At 38.3% G+C, this 26,149-nt stretch overlaps 1 protein-coding gene across 1 annotated transcript in view; it reads left to right on the plus strand.

Moving 5' to 3' along the window:
- Nucleotides 1–26,149, plus strand: part of HDAC9 (histone deacetylase 9) — a 1,013,734-nt gene that overhangs the window by 865,992 nt on the left and 121,593 nt on the right. Inside the window, exon 23 of the mRNA XM_055589928.1 lies at nucleotides 12,269–12,387. Within this exon, the coding sequence (XP_055445903.1) occupies nucleotides 12,269–12,387 (119 nt within the window). The remainder of the gene's footprint in view (nucleotides 1–12,268; nucleotides 12,388–26,149) is intronic.

The raw sequence follows: 26,149 nt of genomic DNA on the forward strand, positions 1-26,149 counted from the left end.
CATGAAAGTGAAAAGTGAAAGTGAAGTCACTCAGTTGTGTCCGACTCTTTGCAACCCCATGGATTGCAGCCCACCAGGCTCCTCCGCCCATGGGATTTTCCAGGCAAGAGTACTGGAGTGGGGTGCCATTGCCTTCTCCAAATTCCTACCATACTGTACTACAAAGACACATTTCCTAGCTACTTCAGCTTATTCATATCTTTGAATCTGGGCACAATCCCAGTGCCTCTTATGTAATAAGGGCTCAATAAATGACTGCTAAATGAATATAGAAATATTGAGTAACTGAAGTTTTGAAATATTGATTTGGCTGGGCTGGGTCTTCACTGCTGCCTGCAGGATCATTGATCTTTGTGGTGGTGTGTGGAATCTTTAGTTGCAGCATGTGGGATCTAGTTCCTTGACCAGGGATTGAACCTGGCCCCCTGCACTGGCAGCATAGAATCTTTGCCACTGGACCACCAGGGAAATCCCTCTAGAATTTAAAATGCTCTGAAATGCTTTAAATTTTGAGTAGAAGGCTGAGGAAGCAAGCTTTGCTTTTCCATAAAGCCAGAGCAGAGCATGCTCCCCTGCACAGGGCTTGCCGAAGGAGTGACTAGCATAGCATGCTGTTGACTTGACAGAGGCTGAAGTGAGTCATGGGGAGTCACTAGTGGTGTTCAGCTTAGGCCCAGGGCATGACTCAACGTCAGTGCAGGCAGTTCTTTGGCTATTGACTAGAGCTGAAATAAAACCAGAAATCTGATTCTAGCTGCGAAGGTTTCACATTAGAATCACATTTTTATAGAAAGGGACTTCCCTGGTAACTCAGTAGGTAAAGAATCTGCCTGCAGTGCAGGAGACCCAGGTTTGATCCCTGGATCGGAAAGATCCCCTGGAGAAGGAAATGGCAAGCCATTCCAGTATCCTTGCCTGGAAAATCCCATGGACAGAGGAGCCTGGTTGGAGAAGGCAATGGCACCCCACTCCAGTACTCTTGCCTGGAGAGTCCCATGGACAGAGGAGCCTGGTGGGCTGCAGTCCATGGGGTCACTAAGAGTCAGACACGACTAAGCGACTTCACTTTCACTTTTCACTTTCATGCATTGGAGAAGGAAATGGCACCCCACTCCAGTGTTCTTGCCTGGAGAATCCCAGGGCCGGGGGAGCCTGGTGGACTGCCGTCTATGGGGCCGCACAGAGTCGGACACGACTGAAGCGACTTAGCAGCAGCAGCAGTAGCAGCAGCAACTAACAGTATTTCATAGAAAGAAATCCAGAATGGGATTCTTTTCTCCTTATTGTGTTTAGTGTCTAATCACCTGATCTATGTCTCCTTTTAGTATTAGTAGTAGAAGTAGTAGTAATACTAATTGTAGTATTTTTGTCTCCATTTATTTAATTTTTTAAATTTTTAATTGGAAGATGATTGCTTTACAACATTGTGTTGGTCTCTGCCATACATCAACATGAATCAGAAATGGGTATACATATGTCTCCTCCCTCTTGAATCTCTCTCCAACCTCCCACCCCACCCCATCCCTCTATGTTGCCCCAAAGCACCAGGTTTGAGCTCCCTCCCTGCATCATCACGACAAATTCCCACTGGCTACCTATTTCACATACGGTAATATATGTGTTTCCATGCTGCTGTCTCAATTTGTCCCCCGTCTCTTCCCCCACTGTGTCCACAAGTCTGTTCCCTGTTTATAAGCTTGATGTGCTCTTTCTAGCATGAGTCTTGCTTGGGGAGCGGGCATACAGGAATGGTGGAGGAGGACTGCTTCTTAAAGAGAGCACGACAGAGTCTCCAGTGGTCAGGAGAAGATGGAAAAGCATAGATACCGTTATTATTGCTTCAGTCATTTTTTATCCAGCAAGAAATTTGTGTACAAATCATCAGCGGGCCCTCTTCATCATTCTCCTGTGTTACATACACTACTTTGGTCCTATGCCTGTGTTTCTTTGATTTACTTCCTTCCTTTGTAGAACTACATTCCACATTCTGAATAAGTACGTTTATTCAGAAAGAGGCTTTGGAATTATGCTTTTGAGACCTTGCATGTCTTAAAGTATTTTTAAGTATTAATAACATATTTGAGGGCTTGCTTGGTGGCTCAGTGGTAAAGAAGTTACCTACCAAGGCAGGAGACACAAGTTTGATCCCTGGTGCAGGAAGATCCCACATACCATGGAGCAACTAAGGCCCATGCACTACAATTACTGAGCCCATGCTCTTGAGCCCAGGAGTTGGGAGCTGCAAGCACTGAGCCTACATGCCGGAATTACTGAAGCCTGCTCATTCTAGAGCCCATGCTCTGCAACAGGAAAAGCCACTGCACTGAGAAGCCTGCATACTGCTCCTAGAGAGTAGCCCCCACTTGCTGCAACTAGAGAAAAGACCATGTAGCAATGAAGAGCCAGCCTTGCCAAAAACATTTTTTTTAAAGTATCATACTTGAATCCCAGTACATAATGGCTAGAAGTGAATTAAAGTTTAAAAATAATTTTCCCTCAGAATATTATGGCAGCCAGTGTTGCCGGTTAGGATTTTGATGTCAGTCTCATTCTTCATCTCTTTTGAGGGTGACTTTTTTTTAAGGAACTCTGGGGATTTGAAGTTTCCTGAGAATATGTATAAGTGTGTATTTGTTGTTATAGATAGAGCTTGGCACTGGTTGGACTTAAAAAATCTGTAGACTTTAGTCATTTTTCAGCTCCTAAAATTATCTTCTACTATTAGTTGAAAAATTCCTCCTCAGCATTCTCACGGATCCTGTTATTCAAATACAAGGCTTCTATATTGATCATTCATGTCTATTTTTGCACTTATTATTATATATTTTATCTATTTGCTTCCTTTTATAGGGGACTATTTCAATTTTACTTCTTCAGATCCCTTACTAATTTATATAACTGTAGTTTTTATCTTTAAGTTCTTTCCTTGTTCTTCAGTTATTCTTTTTCATAACAGCACATCTGTGTTTTAAAGTTAAAATGCTTTCTTGAATCTCCTTGAGATTATTACTTCTGTTCCTGAACTATCTCTGTTTTGTCCAGGGTTGTTAGTATTTACATTTATTTTAAACTTTTCTTCTTCATACTGCTGAGTCTCCTTATGTTGGGAAATTCCTACTCTGCCGTTGACATTTATGAAAATAATAACTGCTGTCTGCTTTTCCTGTGGTTGTGTAAATGGGTCAGTTTGGTGTTCTGTGTCAGCCAGTCTGGATTAGAGTGCACAGATGGCCAAATCGCACTTAGGGGTATTGCATTCTAGAAGATGGCTTGTGGTCTATGTATCTGCCTGTGCTTGCTCAGTCAGCTGTGCCCGACACTTTGTGACCGCACGGACTGTAACCCGCCAGGCTCCTCTGTCCATGGGATTCTCCAGGCAAGAATACTGGAGTGGGTTGTTATTTCCTCTTCCAGGAGATCTTTCTGACCCAGGGATCAAATCTGTGTCTCCTGCACTGTAGGTGGATTCTTTACCTACTGAGTCCCATGTATCTTGCCAAATGACTGCATTTTGGGGGACAGTATCCACACAGAAAGATTTGGCTTTCTCTAGACATCCTTTTCTTAAAAAAGAATCATGTGAATGTTTTGCCTGGGGTTAAATACTGGTTGTTGGCATAGAGAAAAGGTAATTAAGGTGTTGAGCTTTAGTCTGGGTCCTCTTAACCTGCTAACATTTTAAAACTTCCTTATTTTCAGACCTGCCTCTTTTTCTTTCACCATCCCTGTTTCTTCAGTGGGGTTCCATTGAGTATCTCTCATCTCCTCTATGGTAACCTTCTTTTTGTTTCATTCTTTTCATATGCACTTGGTCAGTTCCCCTTTTCTGGAGATTTATTTAAAATATCTATTTGTTGCCAACTCTCCTATCTTCAGTTTTTGTTACACATATATTATTTGTTTTTTTGGGGGTAGTGATTCTGATACTTGGTAGCATTTTATTTTAAGGTGCTGTAGCACTTACGGAAAAGTTACAAGAATAGTACAGAGCTCCTGTATGCCCTACACCCAGCTTTCCATAATCTTAGAAACTTATAAAACCACAGTACAGTTTTCAAAATTAAGAAATGAATATCTGTGTAATACTCTTAGCTAAGCTGCAGACTTTATATGGGACTGCACTTTCCCCAGCAGTGACTTTGCACTTTCCCCTTTTCTATTCAGGGTCCAGTCCAAAGACTCATGTTGCACTTAGCTGTCATGTCTCCTTCAGTTCAGTTCAGCTCAGTCGTGTCCGACTCTTTGCGACCCCATGAATTCCAGCAAGCCAGGCTTCCCTGTCCATCACCAACTCCCGGAGTTCACTCAAACTCACGTCCATTGAGTCAGTGATGCCATCCAGCCATCTCATCCTCTGTCATCCCCTTCTCCTCCTGCCTCCAACCCATCCCAGCATCAGGGTCTTTTCCAATGAGTCAACTCTTCGCATGAGGTGGCCAAAGTACTGGAGTTTCAGCTTTAGCGTCATTCCTTCCAAAGAACACCCAGGGCTGATCTCCTTTGGAGTGGACTGGTTGGATCTCCTTGCAGTCCAAGGGACTCTCAAGAGTCTTCTCCAGCACCACAGTTTAAAAGCATCAATTCTTCGGCGCTCAGCTTTCTTCACAGTCCAACTCTCACATCCATATATGACCGCTAGAAAAACCATAGCCTTGACTAGATGGACCTTTGTTGGCAAAGTAATGTTTCTGCTTTTTAATATGCTGTCTAGGTTGGTCATAACTTTTCTTCCAAGGAGCAAGCATCTTTTAATTTCATGACTACAAACACCATCTACAGTGATTTTGGAGCCAAAAAAAAAAAAAAAAAAAAAGTCTGACACTGTTTCCACTGTTTCCCCATCTATTTCCCATGAAGTGATGGGACCAGATGCCATGATCTTCATTTTCTGAATGTTGAGCTTTAAGCCAACTTTTTCACTCTCCTCTTTCACTTTCAGCAAGAGGCTTTTTAGTTCCTCTTCACTTTCTGCCATAAAGGTGGTGTCATCTGCCTATCTCAGGTTACTGATATTTCTCTCAGCAATCTTGATTCCATGTCTCCTTCAGTTCAGTTCAGTTCAGTTGCTCAGTCATGTCCGACTCTTTGCGACCCCATGAATTGCAGCGCGCCAGGCCTCCCTGTCCATCACCAACTCCCGGAGTTCACTCAAACTCACATCCATCGAGTTGGTGATGCCATCCAGCCATCCCATCCTCTGTTGTCCCCTTCTCCTCCTGCCTCCAATCCCTCCTTAGTCTCCTCCAATTTGTAGTGAGTTCTTCGTCTTTTCTGGCCATGACTTTTAAAGTGTACCGATCATTCTTATTTCTCAAGTGTCTCTCAATTTGGGTTTGTCTGATATTTTCTAATTATTAGATTTGAGGTTGTATATTTTTAGCAAGAATATTACAGAATTGTTCCTCCCGTCTCAGAGAGTAGTGATGTTAATATGTCTTATTACTGGAGACTGGAGATACTAATCATGATTACTTGATTGTAGTAATGGTTTATTCAAATAGTTATTTTCTATTTACCTCAATTCTTTTGTACTTATTAGTTGAAAGTTTTATGTATGCAGAGGTATTTTTTTTCTTTTCTGTGTTTCTTCTCTTATTTTTTAATCTCTGTGAGAACTCTTGGATACTTACTTGACTCTATGGATTATAATCCAATAATGTCATTATTTGTTTTGTTCATCAGATTGTTTCACCTTTGGCCATTGGGAGCTCTGTTACATTGGCTTTTATGCCCTACTAACATGCCCCTCTCTTTCTGGGCATTTTATTTATTTATTTTTTGTCACATGATGTTCCAGAAATATCTTGTATTTCCCTGCTATAGTCCTGGAATCAGCCACTTCTCCAAGGATCCCTGAACCTTTTTTTTGAAGCCTGATGCTAACTGTACTCTTGGCCACTGCACTGTCATTGCTTTTAGGAAATACATAATAACCCGTGTATACACACATATCTGAAGGTTTTTCTATATCTATCTACCTGATTTATATTTAAAACTATGAGTTCATTTGTATATTTTTATAATTTTCTTTCAGTGGGATATTGGGATAAGATGAGGGACTAACACATATGCATTGTTCCCTGTCTTTTACCAGAAAACCCAGTTATTCAGATAAAGTTTTAAATGAATGCTTTTGAATATTTAAGATTTGCTTAAGAAAAATCTGTTTAAAAGAGATCTGTGGTAGATATGCAGATGACACCACCCTTATGGCAGAAAGTGAAGAGGAACTCAAAAGCCTCTTGATGAAAGTGAAAGTGGAGAGTGAAAAAGTTGGCTTAAAGCTCAACATTCAGAAAATGAAGACTGGGCATCCAGTCCCATCACTTCATGGGAAATAGATGGGGAAACAGTAGAAATAGTGTCAGACTTTATTTCTGGGGGCTCCAAAATCACTGCAGATGGTGACTGCAGCCATGAAGTTAAGACGCTTACTCCTTGGAAGGAAAGTTATTACCAACCTAGATAGCATATTCAAAAGCAGAGACATTACTTTGCCAACAAAGGTTCATCTAGTCAAGGCTATGGTTTTTCCTGTGGTCATGTATGGATGTGAGAGTTGGACTGTGAAGAAGGCTGAGCACCGAAGAATTGATGCTTTTGAACTGTGGTGTTGGAGAAGACTCTTGAGAGTCCCTTGGATTGCAAGGAGATCCAACCAGTCCACTCCAAAGGAGATCAGCCCTGGGTGTTCTTTGGAAGGAATGATGCTAAAGCTGAAACTCCAGTCCTTTGGCCACCTCATGCGAAGAGTTGACTCATTGGAAAAGACTCTGATGCTGGGAGGGACTGGGGGCAGGAGGAGAAGGGGATGACAGAGGATGAGATGGCTGGATGGCATCACTGACTCTATGGACATGAGTCTGAGTGAACTCCGGGAGTTGGTGATAAACAAGGAGGCCTGGCGTGCTGCAATTCATGGGGTCGCAAAGAGTAGGACAAGACTGAGCGACAACTGAACTGAACTGTGGTGCCTTAGTTTCATCAGTTTAAAAGATGACTGAACATGAAAGAGTTTAATACTAATAATAGGAAAATAAATAAGATTCAGTTCAAAATTTAGCACATCTTTAAGCCAAACATATTTACAACATAGTAGGCACTCATGCGAAGAGTTGACCCATTGGAAAAGACTTTGATGCTGGGAGGGATTGGGGGCAAGAGGAGAAGGGGATGACAGAAGATGAGATGGCTGGATGGCATCACTGATTCAATGGACATGAGTCTCAGTGAACTCTGGGAGTTGGTGATGGACAGGGAGGCCTGGCGTGCTGCGATTCATGGGGTCACAAAGAGTCGGACACGACTGAGTGACTGATCTGATCTGAGGCACTCAGTAAGCATGGTGTCATACAACTCTTATACTCATGCATCACTAACTTATTCAACAAACAATTACCATTCGAACACAACTCTAAACATATACATTTTAAAATGGAAGGCATTTAAAGTGATGTTGTTGTTCAGTCGCTCAGTTGGGTCTGGCTCTTTGCAACCCCATGGACTGTAGCATTCCAGGCTTCCCTGTCCTTCACTGTCTCCCAGAGTTTGCACAAACTCATGTCCATTAAGTTAGTGAGGCCATCCAGCCATCTCATCCTCTGTTCTCCTCTTCTCCTCCTACCTTCAATCTTTCCCAGCATCAGGGTCTTTTCAAATGAGTCAGCTGTTTGCATCAGATGGTCAAAAGTATTGAAGCTTCAGTTTCAGCATCAGTCCTTCCAATGAATATTCAGGGTTGATTTCCTTTAAGATGGACTGGCTTGATCTTCTTGCTCTCCAAGGGACTCTCAAGAGTCTTCTCCAGCACCACAGTTTGAAGGCATCAATTTTTTCGGCACTCAGCCTTTTTTATTGTCCAGCTCTCACATCCATACATGACTACTGGAAAAACCATAGCTTTGAGTATATGAACCTTTGTAGGCAAAGTATTGTCTCTACTTTTTAATATGCTGTCTAGGCTTGTCCTTGCTTCTCTTCCAAGGAGCAAGTGTCTTTTGATTTCATGGTTGCAGTTATAGTCTACAGTGATTTTGGAGCCCAAGAAAATAAAGTCTCTCACTGTTTCCATTGTTTCCCTATTTGCCATGAAGTGATGGAACTGGATGCCATGATCTTCGTGTTTTGAATGTTGAGTTTTAAGCCAGCTTTTTCACTCTCCTCTTTGACCTTTATCAAGAGGCTCTTTAATTCTTCTTCTCTTTCTGCCATAAGGGTGGTGTCATCTGCATATCTGAATTTATTGATATTTTCCCAGCAATCTTAATTCCAGCTTGTGATTCATCCAGCTCAGCATTTCACATGATGTACTCTGCATGTAAGTTAAATAAGCAGGGTAACAATATACAGCCTTGATGATCTACTCCTTTCCCCATTTTGAACCTCTTTTTTCCAAATTTTCTGTTTTTTCATACTTTTGGAGTGATTTCAAATATACAGGATTAGTCCTGTGAAATAGAACATTTTGAAAGCCTGTGTGAATTTGCAGGCCAAATTTTTACTCTTTTCTTCTGTTATAATAATTTTTTTGAGACAAAATTGAACATTTATAAAAATGTTTTGTTGGATGGAACAGTTTGTATCTCATTCTCTTTTTCAGTTTATACCTTCATTTTGATGGGGGCATTCACTAACTTCTTTTGATAGTATTTGTGGGAGATATTTTCTTTTTGTTTTGATATTTTGAATGTCTGAAATTATTATGTGCTGTCAGTTTTGCATCTTGGATGTATACGAGGTTATAAGTTTTTAAATTTTTTCTGTAGATTTTTTCCTTCATATGTTGATTTCCTAAATGGGTCCTTCAAGTTTCTTGCCATTTTTTCACATCTCTGTTTTGTGCTGTACTGAGAGAATTTGTCAAATTTATCTTCTAAACAGTCTATTACACATTTTGTTTGCTATTTCTTTTTTTTTAATAGCACCTTCTTTTCATTGTGTACCATCTTATGTCTTTGAGAGTAATCCAAATTTCTGTAATTATACTCTCTTCCCTGCATTGGCTCTCATTTTCTGAGTTCCTTTTCTTTTATTCATTTGTTGGCATGTTACTTTTGTTGTCTTTCATGCTAGAGACTTTCTTCACACAGTCCATCATATCTGAGAAAGGGGCACCAAAAAGATAGTTGAGAACTCTGTGTGACTGACAGGGGCTTTTGACTGGTGAGTTTACTGAGGAAAGATGGGGGGGAAAATCTGACTGTTGGTCTGAGTGACTCACAGATGTCAGGCTCTCTGGGTATTTCCTCTTTGGCCAGTTTGTTTCTCAGGGAAGACAGAGAAAAGTCATCTTGCTTTTTATGGCTCCCTCTTTATAGATTTGCACTTATCTTCAAGTTTTCCCCTCCATTGATCAACTCTAAGTTTCCCATATTATGTTGGTAGCCCTTGTCTCCTATCTTATCTTTTTCTTTCAAAAATATGTACATATATATTTTATATCCAGATATTGAGAGAAGCCTTTATGAAGAAGGTAGTATGTGAGCTGTGCCTTGAAGGGTGTTTATCCTCCAGTCAATCTTACAAGTATAGATTGACTGGGGAGAAAGAAGAGAAGTGGAAGCGAGAAGGAAAGGAGGTGGAAAAATTTAATGCATGGTTATTGTAAGGCATATGGTTAAATGGACAACATTGCTTAAACATCTACCTCCATATTTTCCTAAGAGTAGTGTTTGTTAATTCTTCAAGAGATGGGAATACCAAACCACCTGACCTGCCTCTTGAGAAATCTGTATGCAGGTCAGGAAGCAACAGTTAGAGCTGGACCTGGAACAACAGACTGGTTTCAAATAGGGAAAGGAGTATGTCAAGGCTGTATATTGTTACCCTGCTTATTTAACTTATATGCAGAGTACATCATGAGAAATTCTGTGCTGGATGAAGCAAAGGCTGAAATCTGTATTGCCAGGAGAAACGTCAATAAATAACCTCAGATATACAAATGACACCACCCTTATAGCAGAAAGTGAAGGAGAACTAAAAAGCTTCTTGCTGAAAGTGAAAGAGGAGAGTGAAAAATTTGGCTTAAAACTCAACATTCAGGAAACTAAGATCATGGCATCTGGTCCCATCACTTCATGGCAAATAAAGGGGGAAACAGTAGAAACAGTGAAAGACTTTATTTTGGGGGGCTCCAAAATCCCTGCAAATGGTGACTGCAGCCATGAAATTGAAAGATGCTTGCTCCTTGGAAGAAAAGTTATGACCAACCTAGACAGCATATTAAAAAGCAGAGATATTACTTTGCCAACAAAGGTCCGTCTAGTCAAACTATGGTTTTCCCAGTAGTTGTGTATGGATGTGAGAGTTGGATGATAAAGAAAGCTGAATGCCGAAGAACTGATGCTTTTGAGCTGTGGTGTTGGAGAAGACTCTTGAGAGTCCCTTGGACAGCAAGGAGATCCACCCAGTCCATCCTAAAGGAGATCAGTCCTGGGTGTTCATTGGAAGGACTGATGTTGAACCTGAAACTCCAATACTTTGGCCACCTCATGCAAAGAACTCACTCATTGGAAAAGATCCTGAGGCTGGGAAAGATTGAAGATGGGAGGAGAAGGGGACAACAGAGGAAGAGATGGTTGGATGGCATCAGCAGTGCGATGGACATGTGTTACAGTAGGCTCCAGGAGTTGGTGATGGACAGGGAGGCCTGGCATGCTGCAGTCCATGGGTAGGTCACAACTGAGCAACTGAACTGGACTGCGTGTTTGTAATCTAATGTAGTACATAGGATTAATCAAACTAATTAGATGGAGTACCTTGAGAAAACACTCTTGATTCTTTGAGATAGTTTATTGCAACATCTAATATTCCAACATCATATATCACATTGTTATTTCATGCATATGAAAAGTAGTTAATTCCTAACATGTGATACTTTTGTGAAGATCATTGGTATTATTAGGAAGGAAAAGAACTGAATATCTCTCCTAATAATGTAGCTATATTAGAGATTCTTAATTTTATTGAAGAATAAAATAATAAACTTGTACATGATAAACAAAGTTAGATATTCACTTAGTTCCACTGATTGGCAGTTCAGATATGAGGCTTTCCAAATGTCAGCAAGACTACTGTGGAAGTCACTTGTACATTTATGGTATTGAAGACTTGGAACTTTTATATTTTATGAAAATTGTGGAGTTATGAAAGACATTTAATTCCTTTTTATCTCTATGTAGGTATGTTTCAAATAAGTATTTTTTTAATTTTATAACTTGAATAACTTCTTGTCTACATGCAAAAAGATTTAAGTATAAAACTAATATGTAGTTATTGTAAAAAAAAAAGATCTGGGAATTTGCACATTTAAAAAAGATGAACATAATTGTGTCACTATTCAAGGATAGCTATTTTAATATTTTGTTTAGTTATTTCTCCCAAACATATAAAAGAGAACTTACTGCTTTTTAAATTCAGTGTAGGGTGAACTAGTCCCATTTCATTTCATTAAATAGGCTTTGAAAGTTTGGATTTAAATGATGGCACACTCTTTGTGAAGGCTGCATTAAAGAACTATTGGGTTTTATAAAAGCCCAGTAGCATCCACTAGTCACTGGCTCTCAAGTCCAGCTCTGAGGAGGAAGGGGTGAGTGAGGCTGCGAAGGTGAGGAGGTGAGTGCTCAAGTGTCCAAGTGAGGCCAGCAGGGGTGGCAGTCAGGGATAAGGCAGCCGCATTCCTTGTGTCTCTGACCTTAGACTGGCTTAACATTATAATCTGGATCTTATTAAAGGAATTTTGTGTTTTTCCTTTGCAAGAGTCACCCCCTACCATGACAAATATTTAAAAATGTTTCTTAAAAAAAGTTGGAAAAGCAACTTTTTCCCCAAAGAAATTTATAGTTCAAATTTACACCAAGTTCTTACTAACTGGAGCAAGCCAGGTTTTCACTAAAGCTTTGCCTTTCCTCTGTAAAACATTAGTCACTCCCTTGGAAGAAGCAGTTTTTTTTTTATAGGCAGTGGGATAAAACAGCCACAGATGTTCATGTAACATGACGGGCTTTAGAATGTACCTGCAAGCATTTTTTTTTTTTTTAATTCGGAGAAAAAGATAAAAGAAAAAAGACTGAATTGGGATGCAAAAATAACAGTGATTGATTCAGTATTAAGGAAATGATAAGTTTTTGATCCACTCAAATAGTGTTTTCTTTCCCCCTTTTCTTTATTCTTGGGAAGTTCTTGAGATTGTGCCAAATCATTTTCACTGCACAATTTTTGAAGGTATTTGCCATTCCCATGTGTAACCGGTTGCCTTTTTACTGTGCAGAACTGTAGTGAAGCCTGTGGCCACAGAGTTTGATCCAGACATGGTCCTGGTTTCTGCTGGATTTGATGCATTAGAAGGCCACGCCCCTCCTCTGGGGGGGTACAAAGTGACTGCAAAATGTAAGTAATATGCAGGATTTTTTTTTTTTTAACATGTGAAGAGTAAACTTAGGTGAGAGATTCAAATGATTTTAAATGATGTTTACGGCTCTGTCAGATTCATCCCTCTGTAGAAATTGGCCTTTAAGAAAACAGTTAAATCATTCCCTTTGGTGGACTTGAAGGGACATTTCAGAACCTTTAGTTTTTCAGGAATCGTGTTTTGCTATTTAAAGGCAGAAGTGATAGGGTTTCTTTTTTTTTTTTTTTTTTGGTTTTAAAATATCTATTTTATTTTATTTTATTTTTAAAATATGTTAAATGACTTGAGAGGTCTAGAAAAGATACTGGGCTTTTTCAAGTAGATTGGAAATCACTGTGTTTATTTCATTGCCCTTTGGGTAGAAATAGCTATTTCCCAGTGTTTCCTCTTCTAGGTTTGAATACAAACGTGAGGCTCTGTACTAGCCTATGGGTAGCACTCAGGGTCTCTACTGGTCTTCTCTTGTATTGCAAAGATTAACTTTTTGGATGTGTCCCCTAGCAACTAGACACCACATGAACAAATGAATTTTGTGTCATGTTGCATTTGAGTAACATGACCTAGTGGAATCTGGCTAGAAAGTCTTTTAGAAGGATTTCTGTGCTCTCCAAGTATGAAAACAGGGCACATGTGTAAGTCCACACATGCAAATATATGCTGGCACTATGTTAAAAAAAAAAAGATGAAGGAATTATGTAAAGTAAGTAAAATTACACCAAGAATAGTACCCACTATTGTGTATTTTAGTGGGAGTTGAAAAGAAATCGAAAACAACCCAAGTAGTTCTAAGTGAGAGAGATGAGTTTGGAACAAATGTGTTTTATTAATTTGAAAAGAACCAAAGAACCAGTATTATGCCAGCCTTTGTTTTAAGTTGGCGTCTCATACGATGGAGTTTCTGCACTTTAATTCTTCCAGTAACATTGTTAGGTAGTAGCTATTTTTAACATCTGTTATTTACTCAGTGTTCTTGGTGCTTTGTTGTCTATTGAAAATATATTAGAAGAGGCAACTCTGCAAACACAAATGAAGCATAATTCACAATTGTGGTAACTCTGAATAAGAGAGGTGTTTGTTCACATCAGATATCTTTATTATCCTTGTTCTTTGTGAAGTTCCACTCACAGGGAGGTTAGTCTTTTCACTGCAGACAAACCTCATTTGGGTCAAGACTGGTGAATAGTTTAGTCTAAATAAAAGGGGGAAATGCTTGTACCCTAGACTGAGATAAACCCAAACAATAGAAAACACATGGAGCAAAGACCGAAATCTAGAAAAGGTATCCTTTGCTGTAAAATCCAAGCGTCTCCCTCAGAACGAGGAATGTCTGTTCTTGGATCTTTCTCCCTGCCAACAGGAAAAGTTGTAACAAGTTCGAACTAGCTGGAAGGAACTAAAATTTGTTTGCTTGTTTATTTGTTCTATTTTTGCCAAGTCAGATTCAAACTCAAATCTCATGTCATCTTGGAAGTTTCTACCTCTTGTTAGCTTTAGTGCAGCGCCCCAGGACCTTCATTGTATAATGTTTCGTTGTCACTTGGGGGGAAAGCTCTTTGTTGTTCTCTATCCCAGAAGATGTTCTGTAATTTCTCCAGTCCCTTCACTCCCACCCCTCCTTATCTATTTCTTCTCTTCTTTATCTTTTCTATTCAGCAGACCATTACTTCATTACTAGGTGACTTGTTTCCTAAGAAATACAGACAGACACTAATTTTAAATGTTTTAATAATTGACCTTTTGTTGAGTATTCACAGTTTAATAAGGAAAAGATATACAGTTAGGGCAGGAAATCTCAGAACCTAAAGAGGCTATCTAGAACAACTTACACATTTCACAGATAAGAAAACAACTTATTTTACCATCTGAAATAATTGGGGTTAAAACCCAAGTACTTACCCTGAATTTGTAGTTAGATGAAATTATATAAGCTTTTACTGGACATTGTCGAAAAAGAAAAACATTTCATAAAATGCATAGAGAATAGAGAACTTGGGTGCACATTACAGAGGACTTTTTGGTGCCCAAGACCCTTAACTTCACAATCAATCAGTGACTGACAATGACAGTCCCATGCTACCTAAATGAAAAATAGCAGAACATCATAGGCAACTGTCTGTATAGATCAGCTCATGTGGGCCTGAGTTTGCCAACTATATTTTCTAGAGAAGCTGCCATACTGACTGGGTACAGGTCAGAATTACCAGACCACTGTACAGTTATTCCCCAAGTAGTTCACAATAGTCATTTTTTCTTTCAACCACCCAGCAGATGCATTTATGTTGACTTGGTTTATACAACAATTAATATTGGTCCTTCAGTCTCCTATACTGTAAGTCACTCTCTGTTTGAAGAGAGCTCCCAAATGAGGCTAGAAATGGGACTAAAACCTAGAGTATAAAAGTAGAATTTAAAGAAGCAAGTTTCTTTCCTGATGTTTTCCCATTCCTGCAAAATTCACCCTCGCCCATAGTAGAATGTTTAAGGATCTTAAGAATGTAGTTTGGAGGATACTGGCTTGTCAGAGATGCTAAATTTTATTGTCTTAGCACATTGATTAAATCCTCTAAAACTTTTGTTTGTTAACTCTCATATGAAAAGATAAGTCAAAATAGCAAGTTCTTTTGTTTGTTCTAAAAATCTAATTAAAGTTGATTCTTGGCTAGTACTGTTATTCTTCCTTCCTGTTTTCTCCTCTCGTCTCTTTATGTATTAAGTGTTCTTTGTTGTGAGACTACAATACAGATATTCATATTTGTTTGTGCTGGAGTCCTAAATGAATTATCTGAATTAGTTCTTTGAAATCTGTGCTATTCTTTCAGTTAACCACCAGGATTAAGGTCCAAGCTGAACAGAATAATTTTTGTACCCTGCCCTAAAGGTTACATCAAATTTTACCTTACAGTTATCAGTTTATCTTTTTAAATACTCTCATTTGGATCTCTCTGTCTTCAGTTTACAGTTTAAGAAGGTTAGTATGTCAACTGAATGCCATGTTAAATTGAATAAAATAATTGGTTCACCATATTGCAGCACCCCATGGCTGTTTAACAGTTTGTGTGTGCATGGTAAGTGGATTCAATCGTGTCTGATTATTTGGAACCACATGGACTGTAGCCCACCAGGCTCCTCTGTCCAGGGGATTCTCCAGGCAAGAATACTGGAGTGGGTTGCCATGCTCTTTTCCAAGGGAATCTTCCCAACCCAGGGATCAAACCCACATGTCTTTATGTCGCCTGCATTTGCAGATGAGTTATTTACCACTCATGCCACCTGGGAAACCCAGCTTAACAGTGTTGTCATAATTAAAAAAAAAAAAAGGTTCTTTAGTTCAAACTCACTTTACAACAAAACAGATCTTTCTTTCTTTTCAACACGTCTGTGTGTTATCTGTTTTCCATGGCTTCAGGTAGTCAACTCATAGGAACAATTTGCTTTTATCATGTAGCAAGAACTTTCCCTTTGGAATAATGCAAAAAACATTGCAAGTTGATAGCCATATGAGATTTTTTTTAAAGCTTCTTTTATCAACATTGAATAGTTTTATAGTCCTTGAGATAGAAGCCATTCCCTTAGAAAATGCACATGTGTTTTTTTGGACAACTAAAGAATAGGTGGAGAAGGCGATGGCACCCCACTCCAGTACTCTTGCCTGGAAAATCCCATGGATGGAGGAGTCTGGTAGGCTGCAGTCCATGGGGTCGCGAAGAATCGGACAAGACTGAGCGACTTCCCTTTCACTTTTCACTTTCATGCATTGGAGGAGGAAATGGCAACCCACTCCAATGTTCTTGCCTGGAGAATCCCAGGGACAGAGGAGCCTGGTGGGCTGCCGTCTATGGGGTCACACAGAGTCAGACGTGACTGAAGCGACTTAGCAGCAGCAGCAGCAGCAAAGAATAGATAATAGTAACATATCTTAATGTTTTGAATTGCCATCTTCTCCTTGATAGACTGTTTCACCCTTTCTAGTGATCCTCTTACTCCTCTTACTCCTTTTTTAATTTTCTCCTGTATGAGGGTCTGTCATGGTGGTACACTGTTGTGGGTCAGATGCCTGTCTAAATGAATCGGTACTAACAATGGTCACTTATTCAATATTTCCTTTAATAGAATTATTATCAAAAATGATGCAATATTAAATGGAGAAATAATGGTTTTCTTAATATTGCACCTTGGGCAGGATCACTTGAATGTTAATACCTACTAGAATCTAAATGGTAAGAAAACTCATTTCATCTCTCCTCAGAAAAATAGGACAGTGGGAGAATGAATCCTTTAAATAATAAACCTGAAATAAGTGTGAAGAACTATGGGAGAGTGCAGGAGAGTTTGTTGAGGGGTCAGAGGACCTGTTTAAATCTCAGCTTTGTTCCTCACTAATTTTGTAAGCAAGTTAGTTTCTTAATCAGCAAAAAGAAGTGGAAGAATAGGGGGATGAGTAATAATTATGCCTACAATATAAAGAATAAATGATTAAAGCTTATGAGGTAATGGTTTTGAATTTTATTGCTCATATCATTTCAACAGTTCTAAACATTCAACAGAGAAGGCAATGGCAACCCACTCCAGTACTCTTGCCTGGAAAATCCCATGGACAGAGGAGCCTGGTAGGCTGCAGTCCATGGGTCGCTAAGAGTCGGATATGACTGAGCGACTTCACTTTGACTTTTCACTTTCATGCATTTGAGAAGGAAATGGCAACCCACTCCAGTGTTCTTGCCTGGAGAATCCCAGGGATGGGGGAGCCTGGTGGGCTGCCGTCTACGGGGTTGCACAGAGTTGGACACCTTGAAGTGACTTAGCAAACATTCAACAGAAGTCTGAGATTTTAGATGATGTATTTGAACATAAAATACATAACACAAATATAAGAAGAATTTTATACTCTTATTTGAACAAAATGGTCAGAATGGTCAGAGGTCCTTGGAAGCTATGCAGGATTCTAGATGAATAAAAAGTGTATGTCCCTTCAATGAAAAGTCAAGTTAGGAAGAGAAGTGTGTCCGTCACACATTTCCATGTCCATATGCTTTCTCACGTGGGAATAAGTTGGAAGCAATTTGGATGAATTACAGTGTTTTGTTTTGTTTTGTTTTAATGAGGCATCATCATTTTGTGATGAAGATTCCTCAGCTCCTGCCTTCCTAGAAATTGTGCAGTTTGTCTTGGTATATTGAGGTGTGCTTGGATTTTGACATTATTAGTATGCTGATGTGGAATAAATTACCTAGTGAAGCCTTTTTAGCAAGTAAATTATCTGAAACACAATTAAAAATCAGAAAATAAACAGAAGAACTTCTGAAAATAAAAAATAAATGCAGAAGTTCCACTTATAAATGCTTTCTTAACCTGCTTTCTTACCCTTAGTAAAATTCTGTTTAATTCTTTGCATATAACTAGCATCTCATCCTCTGCCAAACTCTTCTTTTGCCTTCAGTCTTTTCCAGCATCAGGATCTAGGATAAGACGATTAGATAGCATCACTGAATCAATGGACATGAGTTTGAGCAAACTCTGGGAGATAGTGAAGGATAAGGCAGTCATGGGGTCACAAAGAGTCGGACATGACTTAGCAACAGAACAAAAACAAATTAATTAGTATACTTGATTAATTTTCCAACTGCAGCAGATTTAAGCAATAGTTTGGAAGTGGAGGTAGATGAATAGATGATGGGCATGTTTCTGTCTCAGAGGATATTATTTCTTAAATTTGAGTCTGCAAGCCTCCCAGGAATCCATGGATAGAATTCATGGTGCTCATGAACTTGGATGGAAAGATAATTATATGATTTTTAGTAATCTTGCCCCTTATTATCAATGGTTATATAAATTTAGGAATGTATTTTCTCCCACTGTAAGTGTAGGCACAAACCATAGCTATATTATTTTTTTTTTAATTTTATTTTATTTTTAAACTTTACATAACTGTATTAGTTTTGCCAAATATCAAAATGAGGAACACATGTATACCTGTGGCGGATTCATTTTGATAGCTATATTATTAAAAAGGGTACCCTTGTCACCAACAGAAATGATAGCTATTTTCATATCACTTTACTGTCATGTAGATCTACCTAAAGATCCGTTACTCTCATCATTATGGAAGAGATGATATGGAAGTAGATGTATTGTACCATGGCTATCCTCTGTATTTTGGTAGCTCTTTTCTATAGTACTTTATTTTGTTATCTGTGTACTTACTGTGTACATTTTAAAACATTCTGAGAAGGGGTTGAAAGGATTCACTTCAAATACACTTTCCTTCTCTTTCTCTGAAGCAAAGAGAATAATTTGTCTCTTTGTATTTGCTGATTTGCTTCTCACATTATACCTGACATAATTATTTTGTTATATATTACTGAACTTTGAAGCAAACAATAAAAAACTGGATGTTCAGTTTTTCCAAAGATTTTTTATCTGTAAAACAAACCTCAGCTATGTCTTGCAGTGCAAGCTAATCTTCATGTCTTGTAACTGGAAGTCACACCAACACTGTGGACAATTAATAAACTTCACATCAAGTATTCATTCATTGCTGTGTCATCATTTTACAATAAACTGGTGTAATCTGAGAAATCAGAAATTTTGGTTAAAATCATGTAATCATTCTTTTTTTTTATTTAGGGTGATTTAAAAGATGAATAATACAGAGAAGTATATAACAAACTTTATTACTTCCACTATTTAGAATTGGCAGCAACTAAATATTTTTATTATATTTGCTCCAAGTCTTTTGTTTATAAAAGAAATAAAAATTGCAGATGAGTGCAGATTCTCCTTTAATCACTGAGTCACTGTCTCTAAGACTTATTCCCATTCCCTTCTTAACCACTGTCCTAATTTGTATAGTTCCCAGTATATACACACATGCAAACACACACACTGTACAGTATTATTTTAGTGAGTATAGTTTTTAATGTACTGTATATAGCAAAGGGTAAGTATTAACGTATTCTGTATGTATAGTTTAAGGACATAGCTTTCTTCCGTTTTTAGTTTTTGAGACATGTTCATGAATATTCATATATCCTCCTAATTTTTCCATCCCGGGCCATTATGGACATATCCCACAGTGTACATTTTCTGTCCTCCTATCAGTAGACCGTTGTTTCCAGGTTTTCACTATTGTGAACAGTGTTGAAGTGAACATCTTTCCACAAGTCTCTTGCTGCCTAGATGCCCTCTTACCAGACTTTTTTAGTTAGTGTACACTCCTGTCTCTTTTTCATTATGATGCACTTAAAACACGGAGCTGAAGATGGAAAGGATGCCTACTTTCCATGACTGTTCCTCTAACCGCAGTGCACATTCTGGTTTCTCACACAAACACATTCACCCACACAACTCACCTTTCGTCTTCTCTGTGCTGTTTTATTCTCTGTATATACACACCATTAGAGGATATTTTTGGTACTAAAATTCGTCAAGTATAATCCAAACTGTAAGGAAAAAAAGGCTAGAAATCATGTGATAGATAAAACAATTTTATTTTAAGGTGTTTTCAAAGCAGTGCTTTGGGAATTAAATTTATATCAAAAAGATGATTTTTCTCCTCAAACTCCCATCACACTAGCTATGCTGTGGGTGACTGTGGAGGGCACCGTGCCTCTGAGGCTGAAAGCACAGGCTGGTCATCCAGTACACAAGTCATAATTCTGGACTGGGCCATTAGAAGGACCACAGGAATGTCATTTCAACTTCTTGAAGATTGTTTCCTTAACTGGAAAGGAAACATTAATTTCAGCCTGGCAATGTTGTTGTTATTGATGATAGAATAATGTATCTGCTAGAAATCATTGGGTGTTTACGCTGTGCTAGGCACTGTTTTCAATACTTCCTTGCATTTTCTCTCTTCATTTTCATGATTAAGTGAGATAATATATATGAAGCACTTTTTGTGCCCTGAAATCACTAAAGAGGATTTAACAGCCATGTAAACTTCCAAATTTAAAAAAAAAAGGTGACAGAAAAATTAAGTGACTTGTTCAAAGTCACGGAGCTGAGGAGTAACAAAACCACAGCTTGATCTCATGTATTTTAACTTCCAACTCAACATATTTTCCACTTGGCTCAATGGGTTATTTAAAATATCCCAGATAAATAAGTAGAGTTTTTAATTAGTGTAGAACCTTATTCTGAATTGTGAAAATACTGAAAAAATAAAAGAAACTTCACCCAGCAAAACATTCCTTATTTAAATAAAATTGTCCAAGTCAAAAAAGTAAGCAGAGGTCTTCTAACATGTGAGAGCTTACCATTTTGCAGACCATGTGTACTATTTTTTTAGGGAACTTTCCATGCAAGAATTAGTCAGGAACTTATTTTTGTCTTCAGCTCAGAATCTCTGCATACCAGTAAATCTCTTTGTTGTGTTCTTAAGCAAGTACATTGCCCCCTGCAAAGATGGAGGGAAGCAGATTTACAGAACATTTATATTCAGAAATGTCTTCTGCAACAGAGTTTCCTTATATGTGCCTAACAATCAGCTTAAAGAACCAACATCACTAATTAAGAAGGGGAAATGTCAGCATTAAAAAATTACAAAACTTAGATTTGGGAATGATTTCATTTCTAAATGACAAGCAAAAGATTTTTCAGTGAAGGCTCCATGTTTTACTGCTTCCCTGCCTTCATTTTCTCACTCAATTGCCTGTTTCCTTACACTGCATGACAACTCAGATACCAAATTGTAGAAGAATATTTTCCATCTGCAGTGCTTAGTTACTGATGTCATGAAACAGTCCTTAGGCTAGGATGACTACTGCTTAACTTTGAAGAACAAAATTACTATAACTGTACCATAACTGGGGCCGGATCAACCTTGCCTTTGAAAATAAAATACATACATCCTGAAGACAGATGTCAGCTGCAACTGTACAATAAAATGCATACTATATTTCATTGATACCTTTTCATACTTAAACGTCTCAATTGGAAGGCCTCTTACATTTGTTGGCATTTCATTGTTGGATTGGCAGTGTTTTTTTCTAATTTAATAATGGTTGTAAAAACATAGTCATAATTATTTTATGTAATTGATGACATTTTAGATTAAATGAAATACTAATATATAGTGTTTTATGTTTTGAGATATTGTTTTAAAAATCTCAGCCAAAGGCCACATTAAAATTATAGCTTAGATTTCCATTTTGTATTTCCTTTTTTTTTAATTTGATTTTATTTTTAAACTTTACATAATTGTATTAGTTTTGCCAAATATCAAAATGAATCCGCCACAGGTATACATGTGTTCCCCATCCTGAACCCTCCTCCCTCCTCCCTCCCCACACCATCCCTCTGGGTCGTCCCAGTGCACCAGCCCCAAGCATCCAGTATCGTGCATCGAACCTGGATTGGCAACTCGTTTCATACATGATATTTTACATGTTTCAATGCCATTCTCCCAAATCTTCCCACCCTCTCCCTCTCCCACAGAGTCCATAAGACTGTTCTATACATCAGTGTCTCTTTTGCTGTCTCGTACACAGGGTTGTTGTTACCATCTTTCTAAATTCCATATATATGCGTTAGTATACTGTATTGGTGTTTTTCTTTCTGGCTTACTTCACTCTGTATAATAGGCTCCAGTTTCATCCACCTCATTAGAACTGATTCAAATGTATTCTTTTTAATGGCTGAGTAATACCCCATTGTGTATATGTACCACCGCTTTCTTATCCATTCATCTGCTGATGGACATCTAGGTTGCTTCCATGTCCTGGCTATTATAAACAGTGCTGCGATGAACACTGGGGTACACGTGTCTCTTTCCCTTCTGGTTTCCTCAGTGTGTATGCCCAGCAGTGGGATTGCTGGATCATAAGGCGGTTCTATTTCCAGTTTTTTAAGGAATCTCCACACTGTTCTCCATAGTGGCTGTACTAGTTTGCATTCCCACCAACAGTGTAAGAGGGTTCCCTTTTCTCCACACCCTCTCCAGCATTTATTACTTGTAGACTTTTGGATCGCAGCCATTCTGACTGGTGTGAAATTTCCTTTACAAATTTCCAATGATAGGATAGAATCTTGGGAAAGTAAAAAATAAAATAATAATATAAAACAAACAACCAAATGTATTATCAAGGAGAAATTTTAGGCAGTGTATTTTCTTCATGTGTTTATTTTTAATTCAAACAAAAAATTACACTTCCTTGGGCCGAAATCAATATGACTGTAGGCTCTAATCCTTTCTTGTGATGATCACTCTAAGTAAAATTGGTTTCCAATTCATTTTACAAATCAAATCAATGCAAAGAAGAGTCAGGTAGTCAAACAATTTATTTAGTAATGTCACAGTTCAGAGCCCAGTAGTATACGTGTATGGCAGCCAAATGACTGATAATCATCCACTAGAATGTGTGAGGCTGATGAAATTATCAAGGCAGCTATGGGGCATGAATGTGTACTTTCCTCCTGCAGGAAGTTCTCCTCACACCACTCTTATGGGCTGGAGAATCATTACCATCCAGTACCATGGGTTATGAACTAGCAGGCACCAGCATACCTGGGGGACTTATGTGTACTTGGCTCCACTCCTAGAATTTAGGATTCATTAGGTCTGGTGTAGGGCCTGCAGTTTGCATTTCCGAGAGGGTCTGATGGTGCTCATACTCCTGGTCCCTAGGGATCACACTTGAGAGCCACTGGCCTAGTTATACAAAGACAGGACTTGGAATTTGTTGATCTATAGTTTGGGTCTAATTGGCAACCAGCTCACTTTCTTGTGATTTAATAGTCTTGTCTTTCAAACAGAAATAGTGCAGTTACATTTGTTTTGGCTAAACATGATACTGTGAATCAAATGAGGTAATGAATTTGAAAAGTTGCTTTGCAATATATAATACTCTAAATATGACAAGTTATCAGTAATATCATGTCCATTAAATGTGAAGATACTATTGTTTTCATACAAGTAAGCATATAGCATCACTTATCTTTTCTTCTCCCTGACTCTTTTTCAACAGAACTTCCAAGCTTTCCCTGGGTGGTACTAGGGCGTATGGCCTCAGATAAGTCACCAGGAATTGTGGCAACTGTCTTAACACAAGCTCTTATGGTTGTGTTATGGTTAATTAGCCTCCTCTGCCCAGTATTTCCTTTGAGTAGTTTCAGACCCAGAGTTATTTTTGTGGACTTCCCTTATTTCTCCACCTAAATAACCTACTTGTTACTCAGTAGAGTACTCTGGTAGAAAGAGTAGTATAGAAATAAGCCTTCTCTTGATCTCAGAATTTTATGTGCTTTCACTCAAACAACATAAAATATAATGAGATAGAGGTGTAAAATTTCATTCAAGTTGTTTTTAAAACCTCCCTACTTGTTTTAAAGAAGTTTCTTCATCCCTTCCCCAACCTATCTCTGAATCTTAGGACCAGCTTGTTCCATAAGAAATTGTGTGGATCTAACTAGATTGTAAGCTCTTATTTACCTCTTCCTATCATTTCTTCAGATTTTTAATGTGTAGAATTTTTCAATCTAAGTGAGTCACTTGTATAAAATAATTAGATGCTGTTTTCATGTTGGAAGTGAAAGAGAAATGTCCCGGGTTGTGAACATCAGTTTGTAAATCTCTGTTTCAACTACTGTGTGTTTCTTTAATGCTCAACCTCTATTCAGAAATGATAGGTGGAGTCAGCTATAAATGTATAACAAGCTCTTCATTCCCTGCTGTTTTCTTCTTTTCTCTGTCTTGATAGAATTATCTATAAACTGGAGGAACTGTTTCAGAAATTATGTTACCAAATCATTGACCATTTATTGCCAGTCACTCCATTGCTTAATATTCTTTCCCTGTGAATACAACTTGCACTTTTTATCATTTGACCTCTTTCCACTCTCTTTGTCACCCTTATCCTCCTTGGTCCTCTACTTTGTTCATTATGCTCCAGTCTTGCAGATCTTTCCATCTCTCTCTAACTGGCCAGACTTAGGTCAGGTCTGTGTAGGCTATTCCTTCTGTCTGGAGCCCTCCCTCCTTTCGTATTCTTGGCTGTTTTCTCAATTCAGATATTACTGTCTCAGAGAGTTCTTCCCTGACCACTGTATTCACTCCTGCCAGCCCCTTTCATCCTCTATCACTTGCCCTAATCACTATTTGCTAAAACTGTGCAATTTGAAGCTGTTTTGTGTTGGTAACTGCTGTGTATCCCCAGGCCTAAAACATCACCTTACTCATTGTCCAAACTCAAGAAATATTTATTGACTTACATTTATTAGATGATTTTCTGTTAAAAAAATTAAAAGACCTAATTTTAAAATATATTTAAATTCTGCAAAGTCAATCTATAATTTTTTTGAAAAGTTTGGTGCATGAGTGTATATTCAATATATTTTAATAAGCATACATGTTGTACAATGTTTGTTACTATTTTTTTTTTAAAGGAAGAAAATAAACAATAACCAGCCTACCAGGCAGTATTAGTTAGTGGTTCAAAAAGTAGTATTAGATAGTGGTTCAAAAAATCAGGCTTTCTAGTGTAACATTCTAGGATAAATACTTGATTCTGCCACTTTTCTAATTGTGTGACTTTGGGCAATTTGTTTTACCTTTAGTGACATTCAGTTTTCTCATCTGTAAATGGGATTGTTTCATAGGTTTGTGGAGATTAAATGAGATAGCTAAGTTTCAATCTAAAAATTAACATTCAGTAGGTCCTCAACTGGAGAAGGCAATGGCACCCCACTCCAGTACTCTTGCCTGTAAAATTCCATGGATGAAGGAGCCTGATAGGCTGCAGTCCACAGGGTCGCTAGGAGTTGCACAGGACTGAGTGACTTCACTTTCACTTTTCACTTTCATGCATTGGAGAAGGAAATGGCAACCCACTCCAGTGTTCTTGCCTGGAGAATCCCAGGATGGGGGAGCCTGGTGGGCTGCCCTCTATGGGGTTGCACAGAGTCGGACACGACTGAAGTGACTTAGCAGCAGCAGCAGCAGCAGCAGGTGCTCAACAAATCTTAGCCAATATCATACAGTCTTAAAATTTTCATGTGCCTTGAAAGTGCTTTGGAATACATGTTTATTTTACATGTAGCACATTATTCTTGTTGGAGTTGAACAGTTTTGGATGTGTGTCTTGACAACAAAATATCACTCTCTGGCTTTTTAATATAATACTTCAGACTAATTTACAGATGAAAACAGCAACAGTTAGCAATCGTTAACAAAATACGTGAGTCCATAGATTTGGGGCATCCCATGTGTTGGTGGAACAAATCTCCCATACATCTATCAGCCCATAATAAAGAGTCAGTCTAGCTAGCCACTCTCATATAGGTAGTACAAGCTAGTGATATATGGGATGAACAGCAGACTTCTTCATTCAGTGAGAATTTTCATAAATATCTAAAAGATGTTTTATGTGCAAAAATAAAAAGGACATCATGTTGCTTAAGCAAAAAAACAAAGGCTAAAACTGGAGAACATTTCTAGTGATGATTGGAATTATATCACATCCATTGAGACTAATTACCTTTAAAGCAGATTTTCTTTATAAAGTAAGGAAAATTTGCTACAGTGTAACACAACAGAAAATACATATTTTTGAACAATACTGTTGAAATTTGTCTTTGATTGTACTATGATACAAGTTTAGAATAAGACAGAAAATAGATAAAAAGGATAGATGGAACTAGTGATGAAAAGACAAAGGTAAGCCTAGAGAGACCAGACTTTATTTAATAGTGCACTCAGGATTTAATTTATTCAGCCAACTGTTACTTAACTCTAACAGTGTAAGA

Source organism: Bubalus kerabau, chromosome 8 (genome assembly GCF_029407905.1).
Source record: "Bubalus kerabau isolate K-KA32 ecotype Philippines breed swamp buffalo chromosome 8, PCC_UOA_SB_1v2, whole genome shotgun sequence".
Lineage (NCBI taxonomy): Eukaryota > Metazoa > Chordata > Mammalia > Artiodactyla > Bovidae > Bubalus > Bubalus kerabau.